This window comes from Cebus imitator, unplaced genomic scaffold, assembly GCF_001604975.1.
Source record: "Cebus imitator isolate Cc_AM_T3 unplaced genomic scaffold, Cebus_imitator-1.0 Scaffold106, whole genome shotgun sequence".
NCBI lineage: Eukaryota > Metazoa > Chordata > Mammalia > Primates > Cebidae > Cebus > Cebus imitator.
In genome coordinates this window covers 3,469,294-3,488,685 of record NW_016107421.1, presented here as the reverse complement: position 1 = coordinate 3,488,685, position 19,392 = coordinate 3,469,294, and the positions used below count along the sequence as shown (strand labels likewise).

General features: G+C 42.4%; 1 protein-coding gene and 1 pseudogene across 1 annotated transcript in view; both read left to right on the top strand.

Annotated features, from left to right (window-relative positions):
- The window catches only part of IQCA1 (IQ motif containing with AAA domain 1), a 181,221-nt gene that overhangs the window by 79,434 nt on the left and 82,395 nt on the right, over positions 1 to 19,392 (top strand). Inside the window, exon 8 of the mRNA XM_017537737.2 lies at positions 7,241 to 7,366. Coding sequence (XP_017393226.1) covers positions 7,241 to 7,366 — 126 coding nt within the window. The remainder of the gene's footprint in view (positions 1 to 7,240; positions 7,367 to 19,392) is intronic.
- LOC108310661 lies at positions 13,182 to 14,560 on the top strand (annotated as a pseudogene).

The window sequence follows — 19,392 nt, the reverse complement described above, 5'->3', positions numbered from 1 at the left end:
GTGACCCCAGCCCAGCGACCCACTCCAGTGGCCCTCATGTTCTCTAGGTGCCTAAGTCACCGCACCTCTTTCTTGAAACCACCCCAGCTACTGCCTCCACAGGTGCTCTGGGCCAGGGACCCAGAGCAGCTACTACATGCATGCCAGAAAACAACCTTGGAGCCCCCTATCATAGACTTCAATCCCACCACTGCATACACTCAAGGCAGACTCCTGTAGCCAGGCTATTGCAATAGCTGCTAGCATGGCCCCTGCAACTAAGTGAGCATAATCAGCTTGCCATGTCCACCAGCACCTGTCCCCACACTGTGCTTGTTCCAAAAGCTGGCCCCTGTAGCTAGATGTGCATGCTCCCCTCCAGCTCAGTCTGAAGCTGCCCATGCACACAGATGGTGTTGCTGCCCTGCAGCTGGCCTCTGCAGTTATGTGTATGCAAGCTGCTGGCCCCCACTGCCACATGTACACCTGCAGCTGGCCCCAGCCACAAAAACTATGCAGATGCCAACATCAAAGACTCCAGCTGCTTGAGATGGCAAAACTCAATGCTCCCCCAGATTTGGAGCCACCACATGCCCCCACACTTGGTACTTCACACCGCTAGACCTGTTGCTATGGTGCCCCCAGCATTCCTCTGTCCTTCCACCCTGCTGCCCACAGGTGAAAGTCTTTTCTTCCAGAGCCAGTCCATAAAGTCTGAAAGAGGTGACTACTTCTTGAAATGTGCAGACTCATTCATAGACTACATGAAGAATCAGGGAAACATGACACCACCAACGGAACACAATAAACTTTCAGTAACTGACCGTAAGGAGTTGGAGATCCATGAATTACATGACAAAGAATTCAAAATAAGTATTCTCAAGAACTTCAACAAATTACAAGACAATAAAAATAAACTAATGAAATCAGGAAAATAATAACAGAACAAAATGAAAAAAGGAATCTACAAGACAATCAGAAAGTAATTAACGAAGTGGCAGCAAAAAGTTCTTCCTGCCAATAATTATTTAAAATGTAAATGAATTAAATTCTTCAATCAAAAGACATAGAGTGGATGAATGGATCTTTTAAAAATTACCCAACTGTGTGCTGTATACAAGAGAGTCACTTCACCTTTAAGGACACACATAAAATGAAGGTGAAGGGATAGAAAAAGATATTCCATGTAAATTGAATCCAAAAGAAAGCAGGGGTAGCTATAATTATATCTGACAAAATATACTTTAAGTCAAAAACTGTAAAAAAGGGCAAGTAAGATCATTATATAATTCTAAAGGGATCATTTCATCAATAGGAGATAACAGTTGCGAATATGCATGTACCAAACATCAGAGCACATAAAAATGAAACACAAATATTAGTAGATCTGAAGGGAGAGACAGATTACAATACAATAATAGTAGGGAATTTTAATACCTCACTTTCAACAATGAACAGATCATTCAAACATAAAATCAATAAGGAAACAATGAATTTGAACTACACTTTAGACTAAATGGACCTAATACACATATACAGAACATTTGATTCAACAGCAGGAGAATATACATTGCTTTCAAATGCACATAGAACATTCCCCAGGATGAGTCATATATTCAGCCACAAAACAAGCCTTAAACAAATTTAAAAGGATGAAAATCATATCAAGCATATATTTTCAGACTGCAATGGTGTGAAACCAGAAATCAATAAAAGGAAAAATCTTTGAAATTTCACAAATAGGTGGAAATTAACAACATGCTCCTAAACCACCAGTGGATCAAAGAAGAAATTTAAAGGCAAACTTTAAAATGTCTTGAAACCAATAAAAATGGAAACACAATATACTAAACCTGTGAAATACAACAACAGCAGTCCTAAGATGAAAGTTTATAGCAATAAATGCCTACACCAGAAAAGAATAAAGATCTCAAACAACCTAACATTATACCTCAAGGAACCAGAAAAAGAAAAACAAACTAGTAATAAGTACAAAATTAGTAGAGGACAGAAATAAAGATTAGAGCAAAAATAAATGAAATAGTGCCTCAAAAAAAAAAAATAGAAAAGGTAAACTAAAAGTTGGTTTTTGGAAAAATAAAAAGTTGACAGACTGTTAACTAGACTAGGAAAGAAAAGAGTCAGACAAATAAAATTACAAATGAAAGAGGAGATATTACAACTGATACCATTGAAATACAAAAGATCGTGAGACTACTATGAATAATTGTATAGCAGCAAATTCGTTAGCCTAGAAGAAATGGATAAGTCCTATAAACATACAATGGGACTAATCACGAAAAAATAGAAAATCATAATGAGTAGAGAAATTGAACCTGTAATCAAAATCCTTCCCACAAAAAGCCCAGGAACAGATGGCCTCTTGTGCGAATTCTACCAAACATGTAAAGAACTAATACCAATGCTTCTTAAATTTTTCCCAAAAATCGAAGAGAAAGAAATACTTCCAAATTCATTCATGAGGCCAGCACAAACCTGATACCAAAGCCAGACAAGACATTGAAATAAAAGAAAATTATAAGCCAATATTGATGATGAACATAGGTGCAGAAATCCTCAACAAAATACTAGCAGACCAAATTCAAGAGCACATTAAAAGGGTCATTGACCATGATCAAGCAGGATTTATCCTTGGGACACAATGGTGGTTCAACCTATCCAAATCAGGCAGTGTAATACACCACATTAACATAATGAGGGATAAAAATCATATGATCATTTTAATAGATGCAGAAAAGGCATTTGACAATATTCAGGACACTTTAATGATAAAAACTCAACAAATTATGCAGAGAAGAACTTACTCAGCATAATAAAGACTGTGTATGAAAAGCCTACGGCTAACGTCATCCTCAACAGTGAAAATCTGGATTTTCCCTCTAAGATCTGGAACAAGATAAGGATGCCCACTCTTGCCAGTTTTATTCAACCTAGTTCAGAAGTGCTAGCCAGAGCAATTAGGCAAGAATAAGAAATAGAAGGCAATCAAATAGGAAGAGAAGAAGTGAAATTGTCTGTTTTCTGACAGCCTGATCTTATATATAGAAAAACCCAGAGGCCAGGCTCGGTGGCTCACGCCTGTAATCCCAGCACTTCGGGAGGCTGAGGTGGGAGGATTACTTTAGCACAGGTTTTCAAGAATAGCCTGGGAAACATAGTGAGACACTGTCTGTATTAAATTTTTTAAAAATTTAAAAAGAAAACCCCAGAGACTCCACTAAAAATGCTATTAGAACTGACAAATAAACTTAGTAAAGTTGCAAAATACAAAATCAACAAACAAAAGATCAGTAGCATTTGTATAGACTAACAATAAACTCTCCAAAAAAAGAACTCAAGAAAACAATCCCATTTATAGTAACATTTTAAAAAGGTAGGTATAAATATAATCAAGGTGGTGAAGGATTTGCATATTGAAACCTGCAAAATATGGGTGGAAGAATTTTAAGAGGACACAAGTAAATAGAAAGATATCCTGTACTCATGAATTGGAAGAATTAATGTAAAAATGTGCATATTACCCAAAGTGATCTCTAGATTCAGTGTAATCACTATCAAAATTTCAGTGACCCTTTTTCACAGAAATAGAAAAAGTAATTGTAAAATTTATATGGAGCCACAAAACATCTCAAATATCCAGTGAAATCTGGGGCTAAAAGAACAAAGCTAGAGACATCACACTTCCTGATTTCCAAATATATTACAAAGCTACAGAAAGCAAAACAGCATGATACTAGAATAAAAACAGACATATAGATCAATGGAACAGAACAGAGAACCCAAAAATAAACCCACACACTACAGCAAACTGATTTTCAACAAAGGTGTCAAGGACACACAATGAAAGAGGGATAAGTCTCTGATAAATGGTGTGAGAAAACTGGATATTCACATGCAAAACAAGGAAATTGAACCCTTATTTCACACCATATACAAAAATCAACTCAAAATGAATGAAAGCCATGAACAAAAGACCAAAAACTATAAAACTACTGTAAGAAAACAAAGTTATTGGTACAAATTTTAGTGTGACTCCAGGAAAATAAAAAGAAAGAAAACACAGGGGAGAGCTCCATGACATTGGTCTGGGCAGTGATTTTTCTGGATATGACCCCAAGAGCACAGGCAACAAAAGTAAAAATAGGTAAATGAGATTGCACCAAACTAAAAAGCTTCTGCACAGCAAGAAAACAAAAGAGTCAGCCTATGAATTGGGAGAAAATATTTGCAAACCATAGATTTGTTAAGACACTAATATCCAAAATATATAAAGAATTTAAACAATGATATAGCAAGAAAGCAACCTAATTTAAATTGGGCAAAGGACATGAATAGACATTTCTCAAAAGAAGACATACAAATGGTCAACATGTATACAGAAAAATGCTCAGTGCCACAGACCTAAGCAAATTAAACAATGAGATATTACCTCACACTTGTTAGGATGGCTGCTCTCAAAAAGACAAAAGATAACAAGTGTTGGCAAGAATGTGAGAAAAGGGGACCCTTGTATGCTATTGGTGGGAATGTCAGTTAACACTGCCATTATGTTAAAACAGTGTGGAAGTTCCTCAAAAAATGAAAAATAGAACTACCATATGATCCAGCAATCCCGCTACTGAGTATGTATCCAAAGGAATTGAAATCAGTGCTTCAAGGACATGTCTGCATGCCCATGTTCATTGCAGCATCGCTTACAATAGCCAAGATATGGAAGCAACCTCAGTGTTCTTCAGTGGATGAATGGATAAACATAATGTATTATATATACCCAATGGAACACTATGCAGCTTTAAAAAAGAAGGAAATTTTTGTCATTTGTGATAGCACGCATGAACCTCGAGGACATTATGCTAAGTGAAGTAAGCCAACCACAGAAAGACAAATACTGCATGATCTCATTAACTTATGGAAGCAGAGAGTAGAATAGTGATTACCAGGGATGGGAGGGGAAGATCAGGGATGTTGGTCAAAGGGTACAGAGTTTCCAATAGGCAGGAGAGGAAAAAGTTCTGAACATGTATTGTCCAGCATGGTGACTATAATTAATAATACTACATCATAGATTTTTTTAATTGCTAAGAAAATAGATTGTTAAATGTTCTCATCACACACAAAAAAATGCTAAGTATGTAAGGTGATGGACATGTTAATTAGCTTGATTTAATCATTCCACAATGTGTACATATATCAAAACATCATGTTGTATACTGTAAATATATTAAATTTGTCAATTGTGTCTTAATAAAAAATAAAAAGAGAAAGTGGATCTTCTTGGCTAGTTAATAGTATGGGGAGGAAACTTTTCACTGTATGTATGTATAACTAGTCTTTCATAATCTTTGAATTATGAACCACGAAAATATGATACTCAAAAATTTAAACTAATAAACTATAAAAGGAGAGAGATGAAATAGATCATTTAATTGATAAGACTTTAAAAGGCTTACCTGATAAGGCCACAGTGAAATGTATACTTTACAAATAAGGTTTTCATCTTTTTTTCAGTTGCTCATATTTTACATATGAGACTATTTTTTTTAAGCCTTTACATTTCTGAAAGTTTTGCAGTTTCTAACGTTCAGACAAGGTCTGTGTTCCAAGTACTCCTGTACAATGAAGACCTAGGCAGCCACACCTTGATTCTGTGAGCCATGGTGAGCCCTTGTTTGTTTGTTTGTTTGTTTTGTGTTGCTTCATTTTTTGAGGCAGGATCACACTCTGTCACCCAGGCTGGAGTGCAGTGGCTGGATCATAGCTCACTGCAGCCTCTACTTCCCAGGCTCAGGCAATCCTCACACCTCAGCCTCCCACATTGCTGGGACTACAGATGTGCACCACCACACCTGGCTAATTTTTTGTATGTTTTGTAGACATAGGGTTTTGCCATGTTGCGCAGGCTGAGAAAAGATCATTTTTGTATTGTCAAATATGTGCACAGCACACACTTCACCTCTCACCTTACTCCACACTAGGGTAAAACGATATAGTCCCTGTCTCCTCATCCCCAATTGTTTTAATTGCTCCGTTTTCAGAGGCAATGGCTGTACTTAATTTGGAGCATGTCACTCCCTTACATTCCTTTGTACTTTGACCACATGGGTATGTACCTGAGACCGGAGTATGGATTGTTGGTTTCACTCTGCACATTTTGCACGATGGAGTAAGTTGATGTGTGTTCTGCATCTTGCCTCCTTTCTCTCTACATTATGAAATTCGTCCTGGTTAGTGCCTGCAGAATCCCAGCTCAGCTACTCACTAGCTGTGTGTCCCTGCCGGGATACTGCACTCTGAGTATCCCAGTTCCCTCATCCATAAAATGGGACAAGAACAGCAAACCCCGTAAGGCTGGTGTAGCAGCAAAGGAGTCAGTCTGTGAGAGGCTCTCAGAACCATGTATCACAGATCCTAAGTGCCATGTACGGAGATGCTGACTTCATTTTAGAGCTGAGGAAACTGAGTCTCAGAGAGCTTATGCAACTTGTCTTGGCCACATGATGAGTGATGAACAGATCCCCCGCCCCCCGGGGGCCAAACAGGAAGGTGAGTCCTGTCATTGTCACCTTTTTATCTCCTGGAATTCACAGCTCTCTATGGCAGTGAGTGAGTGCTCAGTGAACACTGTTGTATTGAACTGAATTATATGGTTTATAACAAATCTACAATAATTCTCCAGTAGTGCTAATCCTATGTGAACTAGGTAGTTTTTAACAAATATTTTACAATTTAGGAGGAAAACAGATCTTTTGTCACTGTAGGGGATATAAATTAAATCACTGGTGAAATAAACCAACTCATGAAAACGGAAGTTATTACAAGAATGGCTGTTGCCATCGGACCCTGGCAGGAAACAGTGGCATCCTCCCCCTGGATTTCGACGAGTTGTGGGCAGGGCTGGCACATCCAGGGGTTGTTGAGACATTGAGAAAGCTGTAACCTCCCCTAGAGTTTGTGGAACCTCCAAGAGCTGGAGTGGGTGGAATTAGGGAAGGAACTGGGCTCAGAAGTGTCCAGACTCTCTCTCCATCTACAGAGGCTGCTGCCCCCTACTTATGAATCCAGCTAAGGGTAGATGGCGGCAGGAGCCCTGCCATGCTCCCAAAGGGGTCAGCCTGCAGGGTCCAGGGCCAGGCAGAGAGGTGATACTGACCAGCACGAATACTTCCTTCCAGACAGGAAAAACAGTCCTCCTCCTGATAGGGATCTATGAAAATGCTATGATTGTTTTGGTTTTCACTAGGTTATTGAGGATATCATTGCAAAGCAAGAAGAAGAAGAAAAAAATGAAAAGAAGAAAAAGAAGAAAAAGGAAAAACAACCTAAGAAAGCCAAAAAGCAAAAGAAGGGAACAAAGGAAAAAAATAAGGTAAAATATTTGTATTGAATTTTAGAAATTTGATTTCATTTTCTTTCTAGTGACTTTTTTGCTTTGAGTCAATGAGACATTTCCAGATCTGTTGGGATTGCAGCCATTTGTTTCCTAGAGAAACCGTGTTATCTACCAACAGGTTTTCAATTTTCAAATATTGATCAACAATCCATTGCCACATTTTCTATAACTTATAAATCAGGATCAGTCATGGCTTCAACAATTCAGATACTACCACACATGTTTATTCACATATGTGATTGCTTTGATTTTTTTCTTCCTCAAAATAAATTATCCCACTTGTCTTTCCTCAAGGTTAGAGAGAAGTAAAAATGCTTAACAAACCAAGTAAACACTGGAAAGTCAAAATAATCATACTAATTTAACCAAAATGTGTTCATTCAAATTTATCATTTAGCATTGACATCTGGATGTATTTTTACAGAAGTATTTGTTACCAAAGGAAATCAAGAGTTCACAGTGTCACATTGGGCCCCTCCTTCCCTCATGTGGTGGGATTGGAAGCAGAGGTCGGGTGGGCTTGCCAATAACTGGGGGGTCTTCATGGGGAAGCCTGAAGAAGACGTGCACTCTCGGGGCCCATGTGCTCTCAGCATAAACTCTTTCTATGGGAAACAGATCTCAGGCTTGAAGATGGCCTCATCCTAAAACATGACTATGTTTGAAGTAGAGCATGTTGCAGTCAGATACTACTTCACAGCTGACCAAAATCCAATCGGAATCAGCTCTGAAGAGTGAATCCTTAAAGACATTTATGCAGCCAACAAACATGAAAAAAAAACTCACCATTACTGGTCATTAGAGAAATGAAAATGGAAACCACAAGGAGATATTGTCTCATGCCAGTTAGAATGGTGATTATTTAAAAGTCTGGAAATAACAGATGCTGGCAAGGCTGTGGAGAAATAGGAACACTTTACACTGCTGGTGGGAGCGTAAATTAGTTCAACCATTGTGGAAGACAGTGTGGCGATTCCTTAAGGACCTAGAACCAGAAATACCATTTGGCCCAGCAATCCGAGGATACTCACGTGATAGTACCAAAGCCCAGTCCCCTCGCCTTGCCTGGACAACTCCAAGGATGCTCCCAGCTTTGGTTGTTCCCTGCTGGATCAGCTGACAGCTCTCTTGCAATTGCATCACAACTTAGCTTCTCCCTCCACCTAGGGCTGCTTCCCTCTCTCCCTTCCTTCTGCATGGTGTTCCCAGTAGACCACCTACATGCATCTCCATCTGAGTGCTTACAGGGAACCCTATCTTGGAGACCACCTAGTGCCCTATTCTTCTGCCTATACCCCGGAAGTTTTAGCTTGTTCGGGAAAAAAATAAAAGCCCCTTGAATACAGTTAATTTTTAAAATCATACTCTTATTCTACATGATAATTTTGAAGAAGTGCCTAAGAATAAAGAGAATTGGAAGAATTCCAATTTTATTCTAAGAATCTCTTCCTCTAAATATGCACGAGGGAGTTTTATACTTGCAAATTAAAAATTTGCTGTTAGTGAAGCTTGTTCCATATAAATCTGTAATTACCAGCTACACAATCTGGTCTCTGTTGGGTGAAAGTATTTTATTAACTAGCTATTAAAGAGTCACTTAACGATGAACAGTTTTGAACAAAAAGCAAAGTTTGAGAACATCAGCATTTATGAAATGCTTGCAAATGAAGGGGGAAAGCCTTCAGAATCAGAAATGAAATTGTTCATGATAAATGTAGATCTGCATAGTGACAATGTGATTATTAAAAGAAGAAATGGTCAACTCTAGTAAAAATTGATATATTTAAGTTATGCTGCTACACTTCTTAGAGATCAGATTTCTCTTTTCCAGAGACTTTTAAAAGTCTTACTCTGCTTTGGGAGGCCAAGGCAGGAGGATCACGAGGTCAGGAGACCAAGACCATTCTGGCCAACATGGTGAAACCCCGTCTCTACTAAAAAATACAAAAATTAGCTGGGTATGGCAGTACGTGCCTGTAGTCCCAGCTACTGGGGATGCTGAGGCAGGAGAGTTGCTTGAACCCAGGAGGCAGAGGCTGCAGTGAGCTGAGATCGTGCCACTGAACTCCAGCCTGGGTGATGGATTAAAACTCCATCTCAAAAAAGAAGAAGAAAAAGAAAAAAGTGTCTTTCTTACTCTGGAATGAACCCTAGAGTACTTCAAACCATTCCTGAGACCAGTTATTCAAATAGTTTTGTGAGAATTGGCATTTTGACCTATAGCAAAAGGCATTGTAATCCCTCATGGCTAGAGGGCAAGGGAGGAGAGAGAGGAAAGTAGTCTGTGTGACTTGTCTGGATGCTGGCTTATCCCAGCCCTCAGCGGGCCCAGCTGCGTGATTGTTCTTTGAGTATTTTGATAAGACCACTCATCAGTTGCCAGTTCTGTATGCATAATTGGAAAACTTGGAAAATATCTCATATTTAAAAACTGATAGGATTATCTGACTATTTCAACTAACCTCTTTAAATGGAAAATAGGTTATTTTCTAAATATTGCACAGGTAGAGAGCTAAAAGTTTTGCAAGTTCATTAGACAGTTACAAATTAACATAAATATGACAAAATGTATTATAAGCGCAAAAAAAGTCATGAGAACTGCTGAATGTTTCGGTTGAATTACGCAATGAATCAGTCTTTCCATGTGAATTTCCAACTTATTGCAGGGCTAGTGGAGTGAGAAAGAGCAGGATTGTCATGGTAGATTTCTGTAATTGTACACAAGACCATTTTTCAATAAAATATCTGTGATTAGTAATCTTGTATGTGTTTGAGCTTTTCATCAAGAAACTTGGTGAAACAGTTTAATGTTTAAAATATGAACATTTTCAGTTCCTTATTTGGATCCATCTGGAGCCCCTCCACACTGAGATGCTGAAAGACAGAAGAAAACAGAGCAGTCTGGGATGTTCATCTTCCATTTAGGGCTAGTGGAGGAGAATACACAAAAGCACAGTTGTCCTGCTCAGTGGCTCGCACCTGTAATCACAGCACTTTGGGAGGCTGGGGCAGGAGGATCACTTGAGGCCAGGAGTTGGCCTGGGCAACACAGTGAGACCCAGTCTGTACCAAAAAAAAAAAAAAAAAAAAAAAAAAAAAAAAAAAAAAAAAAAAAAAAAAAAAAAAAAAAAAAAAAAAAAAAAAAAAAAAAAAAAAGAAGCACAATAAATACATTCAAATACGAGGTTCTAAAAATTAGTCTTTCATTCACAGGCAAGGAAACAAACCTCTAGGTAAACTTCAGACCTTATACAAGTATTAGCTCAAAATGGGTCATGGACTTAACCATAAAACTCTGAATCCTTGAGATTAAAACGTAGGAAAAATATTTTCAGAATCTGGAGCTAGGCAAAGAGGTCTTAGACTGGACACCAAAAACAGCATCCATAAAAGGAAAAAAATTTAAATTGGGCCTCATCAAAATCAAAAACTTGCTCTGTGAAAGACCCAGTGAAGAGGATGAAAATAAAAACTACAGATGGGGAGAAAGTAACCTATCTATCTGACAAAGGATTAGCACCTAGAAGATATACAGAGCTCTCAAAATTCAACAGGTAAAACAATAGTCTTTCTTCTGAGTCCTCGGTTTTAAATCCAACATTGTTGTGCATTGCAGTTAAGGAACGCTCTGTGGAAAGCACTCTAACAGAAGACAGTGCGAGTGCCAGGAGGACATTCTCTGCAAGCTGAAAGCAGTCCTGCAAAGGTGCTTTCAACACCAAAGCAACCGCCTTTGTCTCACAGTCATGTGGACCCCACGTTGGCTTTAGAAGCAAAAGTAACAGGAATGGAGCGCTATGCAATCATCCTTACAACCGCTTCCTCTGTTATTTTTCAAGCCACATGTTGGACCATTTGGAACGATTTAAAGTGGTATTGACCTGTCATAACATGATCATGAACGTTAATGAGTCTTCTCTAAATTCACTCCAGCCTCAAAATGATTTAACTTCGTGCTGCATTCTTCTGGAATGACCCTTGGACCTTTGTGCAGTGCAGTTCACATTGAAAGCTTTTGTTGATCTGCAGTGCCAGCAGACATAACTCTGACCACAGCTCCTCCTCCCCAATCCCTTGGCCCAAAGAAGTGCTCCAAATTGAACCACTAAGCCAACCACATTCTTATATTATTTGAGAACATTTCAAACCAAATTTTGCATGACTTTACAAAAATGGACAAGGGAATGTCATGCATTTCCAAAGGAAGTTATCAGGAGTAAGGGTGCCATCATGGAAATGTATGTCTGGAGCATCTTCTGTGTTCACTGAAATACAACAAGAGAAGAGGATGTAAAGAAGGGAGAGGTTGGCTTGTGAGCTGTAGAGGTAATAGAGTCCTTAGCCCAGGGAACAGGGACCCCATGGTTAAACACCCTGTAATTGTATGTAAACTTTTATGGGAAGAAGCACTCTCCTGGAGAAAAGGTATGTCAGCTTTCTTCATGTTTTCAAGAGGCCCCTTTTGTAAAAAGCTCAAAGACCACTGCTTAGAGAAAGGGTGTATTTGGTTACACAGGCAAAGGGCCAACGGAGGCACTGTGGACTCAAAGGAGAGTGATGATCTTAGGCACCAGAGCGGCAGGGGAGGCTTCCTGGGGGATACGGAATATCAGGAGACCCTTTCAGGAGCCTGCACTCATAACCAAGCCTTTCCACTTCTCCCCATCTCCACGGCGACCACCTGACCAAGAGGCATCATTGCCTCTCAGGGGTGCAACTGCACCAGCCTCCCAGCCAATGCCCCCACCTCCTCTCCTGCCATTCCCCAGCCTATTCCCCTGCAGCAGCTAGAGTGACCCAAAACTCTGATTGGCTTCTCTGACAGCGCTTGGGACTCAGAAGCAATGCAACAGTTACTTTTGAAGACATGAATAAATGCTCAGATGAAGATCTGCCCTGGGATGAAAGGACTGGGTATAAAAAGATGAAACAGATGGAAGAGACATCACGAAAGATGCAAGAGATACCACAAAGGATGACTGGCCTGGCTGACAGGGTGTGGAAGAAACAGGAGGAGACCAAGGAGTTTAGGTGAACTGCAGGTGTTTTGAGTGGAATGGAGGGAAGACTGAGGACAGATGGACCAGGGATGGTTTAGAGCTATTGAGCCACTGTCTATGATTCAACAGCTGGAAGTTCAGGACAAACTCAGGAAAGATAAAGACTGGTGGTGTGGATCAGGATTTATCCTGACTCAGGAAACTCTAGTTGAAGGTGGAGCATGGATAAGGTGTAGGAAAATCAGTGTGAATGGAAGTTGGAGAATCTGGATTACAACTTCATATTGGGGCAGGAGAAAGAGGTGAAACCAGCTGGGGGATGGGAACAGCATGGAAGGCAGGAAGAAGTCCAGCACCATGAATATACAGCCCTCCATCTGGGAATTTCTGGAAGGATAAATGGAAGGTTTTCCTTTTTCCCCCTCAGTCCCTCTGCCATAAGAAGTGAAAACTGGCTGGGCGCAGTGGCTCAGGACTGTAATTCAGCCCTTTGGGAAGCCATGACAGAAGGATTACCTGAATCCAGAAGTTTGAAACCAGCCTGGGGAACATAGGGAGACTCCATCTCTACAAACAATTTTTATAAAATTATCCAGGCATGATGGCATGTGCCTGTGGTCCCAGCTACTCAGGCGGCTAAAGCAGGAGGATATCCTGAGCAAGGGAAGTCAAGGCTACAGTGAGCCATGATTGTACCACTGCACTCTAGCCTGGGCAACAGAGGGAGACTCTGTCTCAAAAAAAGGAAAAAAAAAAAAAATTAGTCTCTACCAGCAGAATTTGATGTCGTGATGTCTCACAGGAAGTTCGCCCCTCCCAAACATGGGTCCCTCAGCTTCCTGCCTCAGAAGTGCACAGCAGGCATCATGAGAAGGCAAAGAGCTTCCCTAAGGATGACCCTTCCAAGCCAGTCCACCTCGCAGTCTTCCTGGGGTACAAGGCTGGCATGACCCACATCGTGCAAGAAGTCAACAGGCCAGGATTCGAGGTGAACAAGAAGGAGGTGGTGGAGGCTGTGACCGTTGTGGAGATGCCACCATTGTGGCTGTGGGCATTGTGGGCTAAGTGGAAACCCTGGAGGCCTCTGGACCTTCAAGAACATCTTCGATAAGCACATCAATGATGAGCACAAAAAACCACTTTTCTTTTTTTTTTTTTTTTTTTTTTTTTTTTTTCTTTTTTTTTTTTTTTTTTTTTTTTTTTTTTTGAGACGGAGTTTCACTCTTGTTACCCAGGCTGGAGTGCAATGGCGCGATCTCGGCTCACCGCAACCTCCGCCTCCTGGGTTCAGGCAATTCTCCTGCCTTTTCTAAGAACTGGCATAAATCTAGGAAGAAGGCCTTTACCAAGTGCTGCAAGAAATGGCAGAAAGAATGACAAGAAAAAGCTGGAACAGGACTTCAGCAGCATGAGGAAGCACTGCCAAGTCATCCGCGTCACTGCCCACACCCACATGCAGCTGCTCCCTCCACACCAAAGGAAGGCCCGCTGATGGAGATCCAGGTGAGCAAAGGCACTGTGGCCAAGAGGCTGGACTGCGCCTGGGAGAGGCTCAGCAGCAGGCACCTGGGAACCAAGTGTTTGGGCAGAGTGAGATGATTGGCATCTTCGGGGTGACCAAGGGCAAAGACTACAAAGGGGTCACAAGCTGTTGGCACACCAAGAAGCTGCCCTGTAAGACCCACTGAGGCTTGCCCAAGGTGGCCTGGATTGGGGCATGGCATCCTACCTGTGTGGCCTTCTCTGTGGCACGTGCTGGGCAGAAAGGCTACCATCACCGCACTGAGACCAACAAGAAGATCCAACTGTAAGATCAGCCAGGGATACCTCATCAAGGAGACAAACTGACTCAGAACAATGCCTCCACTGACCGTAACCTGCCTGACAGGAGCATCAACTCTCTGGGTTGCTTTGTCCCCTGTGGTGAAGTGACCAGTGACTTTGTCATGCTGAAGGGCTGTGTGTCAGGAACCAAGAAGCGAAGACCTGTGCTCACCCTCCACCAGCCTTTGCAGGCAAGACCAATCAGCGGGCTCTGAAGAAGACTGACCTCAAGTTCACCGACACCACCTCCAAGTTTGGCGCTGGCTGCTTCCAGACCATGGAAGAGAAGAAAGTATTCATGGAACCACTCAAGAAAGACCACATTGCAAAAGAAGATGGAGCTTAATACCAGGAAGAGATTTTGCAGCTGGTGGGGTCTCAATAAAAGTTATTTTCCCCTGGAAAAAATTGAGGAGTTTAAACTAAGGATATGATAGAGGCACTCAGGAGGTTCTTTAAAGAGAGAGAGAGCCACAGGGGGGAAATGACAGAGCAGTGCTGAAGAGAAGGCTTGAGAAGAAAGTGTGGTCAGGGTGGGCCAGAGAAACAAAACCAGTAGGAGAGAGACATATAAAAAATACATATGGCCTGTATGTGTGTGTATATATATCCTCTGCGTCTCTATATTTATATAGAGAAAGATTCATTCATTATAAGGTATTGGTTCCTTTAGTTATGCAGCCTGAGAAGTCCCACTGTCTGCCATCTGCAAGAGGGGGTCCCAGGAGAGCTGGTGGTAGAGTTCACAGGCCAGAGAGCTGAGGGCCCATGGTGTAGATTCCAACCCTGAGGACTGGAGAGCTGGAGAGCCAGAGAGCCAGTAACCAGCTGGCAGCCTGCATGGCCCATGTGAAAAATATGGTTTATTTCTTACTACCATACTCATGACCAAGAAGCTCTTTCCAACAAAAATTAACACAGATACCATCATCAAAGAAACTTGGGACAGACGCATTTAGGACACAGCTGTACATTTTTAGACTTTCCATTGTAGATTCTCTCCTATCTGTTGTATTTCTTTTGTGGGGGAAAGAGTAGCACTCTGAAGCCCTAAAAGCTGTGAAGAACGTTGATTCCCTAGTGCCGATGGGAAGGCATGGGCAGAAAAGTAAAACCACGGCCTAAATGCAAGCTCAGAAACACGGGAGACGCTTGATCTGTTGTTCAAGTTTAATGGCATAAGGTCTCACGTTATTTGGTGCCTATTAATTTTTAAATATAGTGGTCAGCCATTATAGCGTCTGGGTTGATTTTTACTTCTGAATCTAGAGAAAAGGGATTATTATTTCACTCTCAGATCAGTGGAAAATCATCAGCCTCTTCAAAATCGCTCTCCCCCACTCCAGGATACAGAGCCGGAGGGAAGAAGCAGGTAATCTAAAAGCTGCTGAGTGATCCCTTTGACATTTGAACTTGTACGTTAACAGATGTATGCCAAAATGTATACCCTCATTTCAAAAAATCTAACAGCTGCAGCCCTGTTTGAATTTTTCCACGGTCCTATCAGCGTGAGATGTCAGCTGTCCCTCAACAGCCTACTTCAGATGCACATACTTGCCAACAGAAAATTTTCAACAGAACCTCCATGCATTTAGTCGCCCTTTAAGCCAGGCAGGAAATTATAGCAATAGTGAACATCTGGGGAGGGCAGGAGGAGGACGCGTGGTTTATCTCGGACTTCCCTCCTCATTTCACAAAGACAAATACAGAGGATAAAATATTTGACCACAAAGCCTCTTCTGGATACATTTGCATTTGCATCTCCACATCTCTCGGTACGTCTCATTGACTGTCAGTAGGAAACTCCAGAGACCTGCATGCAGCGTTTATCTGTGCTGTGTACGGGACGGTGTTCACATAGCAGCTGGAAACTTACTAAAAACGGTCCGTTTCCACAAACCAGCTTTTTAAATATGCACTAGTCCCCCTTATTCTCAATTTCACTTTTCGCAGTTCCAGTTACCCACAGTCAAGTGTGAACCATCAATAGCACATGGAAAACTCCTCGGTTTTGAACCGCGCACCATTCTCCACAGTGTTAATGAAGTCTTGCACCACACTGTCCCATCCCATCATGGACATGAATCATCCCTTTGTCCAGCACGTTCATGCTGTATACACTACCTGCCTGTTTCCACGCAGGAAAAAGTATAGTGTATGTATCGTTTGGTACTATCCAAGGCTTGCGGCGTGCACTGGGGGTCTTGGAATGTATCCTCCTTGGAGAAAGGGGGACTATTATCACCTAAATTAAATCATGAGGCCTCCATAAGTTTATTTTTACTTAACAACTGGTTTGTCCTGAGTGATTTATAACTGATTGGGCCATGAAGAGAAAGCAGGAAGCCGATGAGAAAGCAACGAGCTGCTCTAAAGGAAGCTTTGTGTGTGGTTGAGCATCTTAGCAGTACCCAGAGACTGGGCACATGAACTGTCACTGCTGCTGATTGTAATGTTTGAGGAGCCCCAGAAGACTGGAGTCATAGAAATGGCTCAGTTTGCAAAAAAGAAAGTTGGATGCTACCAACCATGGATCATGGCATGCTGCTGGTATGGCCAAGCAGAGAAGGCAGATACCACAGTGACTCAGCTCTGAGGTCGGTCTGCACATGAGAACACACTTCTGCTCCCTATTAGAAGGAGACTCCCAATGTCCACACACCTTGGAAAAGAAGAGATTCTGGCATTCTCATTTAATTGAACACAATTGGTCTAGGGTAGCTGGGGCATTGGATTTTTTTTTCTTTTTTCTTTCTGTGTTTTTTTTTTTTTTTTTTTTCTTTGGTTTTTTTTTTTTTTTTTTTTTTTTTTTAGCTGTCCATTGGGTTAATAGATCAAATCTATTCATGATTTGGTCAGCCAGCAGCCTCGGAAGCAAGGGAGATGGAAATGAATGAACGCTCCCCTCCAGCAGCATGAAGTCACGCAGGCAGCCAAATGTAAGAAACTGGCGTTTGTTAGGTGCCATGGTCTGAATTTTTGTGTCCCCCTAGCTTCAAAATTCATACGTTGAAAGCTAATCACCAGTGTGACCGTGTTAGGAGGTGGGGCCCCAGAGGGTGATTCGGTCATGAGGGCTGAGCCCTTGTGATTGAGATTAGTGCCTTTGTGAAAGAGACCCCAGAGAGCCACATCACCCCTTCCACCAAGTGAAGACATGGCTGGAACATGCAGTCTCTGAGGCAGAGAGCAGCCCCACCAGACACAAAATCTGTGGGGACATTGATCTAGGTCTTGCCAGTCTCCAGAACCTGAGAAATACATTTCTTTTGTTTATGAGCCACTTAGTTTATAATATTTTCTTATAGCAGCCTGAGCTGATCAAGCCATTAGGAATGAATGCCTAAAACCCATGACTATAATTTCAAGGCAGGAGAAACCTGTCTACCTGGTATACAAGTAGGAGGGCTTTGTCCACTCTGGACTCATGGTGTGACAGGAATATCCAGACAGCAGCATAACCGCAGGCCACATTCACACGCCGCAAAGGCCAAGGAGGTCACATGCCGCAAAGGCCATGGCTCCACCTACAACATTAAACCAGCACCGTTGCTCAACCGGGAGCCTGGGCAGCTAGAACAGTCCACAGGATGGCCAGGAGGGCGAACAATCTGGAAATCTCGTTTGAGCGATGGTGATAGGAGTCAGGAAGACCTCATCTGGAGCAGACTCGGGGCATGAAGAGGGTGTAGACTCCCTGATCTCCAGGAATTGGAAGGACAACGTCATTGAATCTGTGGCCTTCAGTCTAGCTGCCTGGGGTTGTTTTCAGAAAAAACGACTCCCAATGTCTACATACCTTGGAAGAGATTCTCACTTGACTGAACATGATTGGTCTAGGACAGAGCTGGGGCATTGGATTTTGTTCTCTCCCTCTCCATTGGGTGATGTCGAAAGAGTTGTCTGACAGTGGAGTGGGCCACCCCCGCTGTAGAGGAAGACAGCGTCAGAACACGGATCATGGCTGGCCCACCGCACCTTGGGAAGTGGGCCGGAGTGTGAAGGGCCCGCCACAGTGGCGGGTTGGGGTCTGGGAAGGCAACTCCTGGTGTCTGTTCAGGGAAACGTGTGTGACAGTTACAGGGAAGCCCTGGACCCGGGAACCACCTAGTAAAAGGCATCAAAGGAAGAGGGGCCATGGCATGGTGTAGTCGGGGCCCCGAGGCACGGTGAAGGAGGACTGGGGGACAGGAAGACTCAAGGATCTCAGAGGCAGCTCTAGCACCTAGCAAGCCCCACCCTTAGTAGCTGCTACGAAAAGGTTCACAGTCAACAGGTGGGCTCACACACCTTCATTTGTAAAAATCGAGATAAGTCCACAAAATTAGGAAACGAACAGAAAAGCAAACAAAATAAAGTTCAGCCCCACCAACTAAAGAAATACACATTTTTTAAAATACCATGTTATACCTATTCACCCAGCAAAACTTTTAAGTCATAAATTATGATTCTGCTATAACAGATGGACATCACATATGCATCTCCTCCCCACCCCCAGACCCCCCTATTCCAGCCAGAGTGATGTGACATGGGGCCAATCCCTTCACGCCAGGCTTCTGGGGAGCTGCTCTGCTCATAAACCAACTCCAAGCTCCCTGAAAGTCAGCACAGCTTAGGGTCCTTTCAAGGGCTGTCCCCTTTCTCTGTCTCTCTGTCTCTGTCTCTCTGTCTCTGTCTCCCTGTCTCTCTCCCCGCCACCGCACTTCTCTTCTTTCCCTCTGTCTCTCCCCACACTCCAGCCTCATTTCTGTCTTCCCAGCCCCACATGGTCCCCATGGCTGCTGAGCCTCCTTCGGTTGTCTCTGTGAGTCACAGCCCCACCCCATCTGGACTCCACGCATGCTGTTCCTCCTGCTGGAACACTGTGCCGCACCTCAGTCTCCCTTCCTGGATCTCTTCCCCATCCCCCTCACCCTCCTCCTAATCCATCCCTACGGGCACAACCTCACCAGTGTAGGGGCTCCCAGAGACCAAACATAGAACAATCTGGGTATCAAAAACAAAAATGGCAAAAATACACAATAACATTGACAAAAAAAGTAATAAAGATGCACGAGTCCTTAGTGATACCTGTGGAGAGAGAGAGGCAAAGAGAGTGGGGGGAGGAGGGAGGGAGAGAGAGAGAGAGAGACAGAGAGTGGGGGAAGGGGAGAGAGAGGAGAGAGAGAGTGGGGGAGG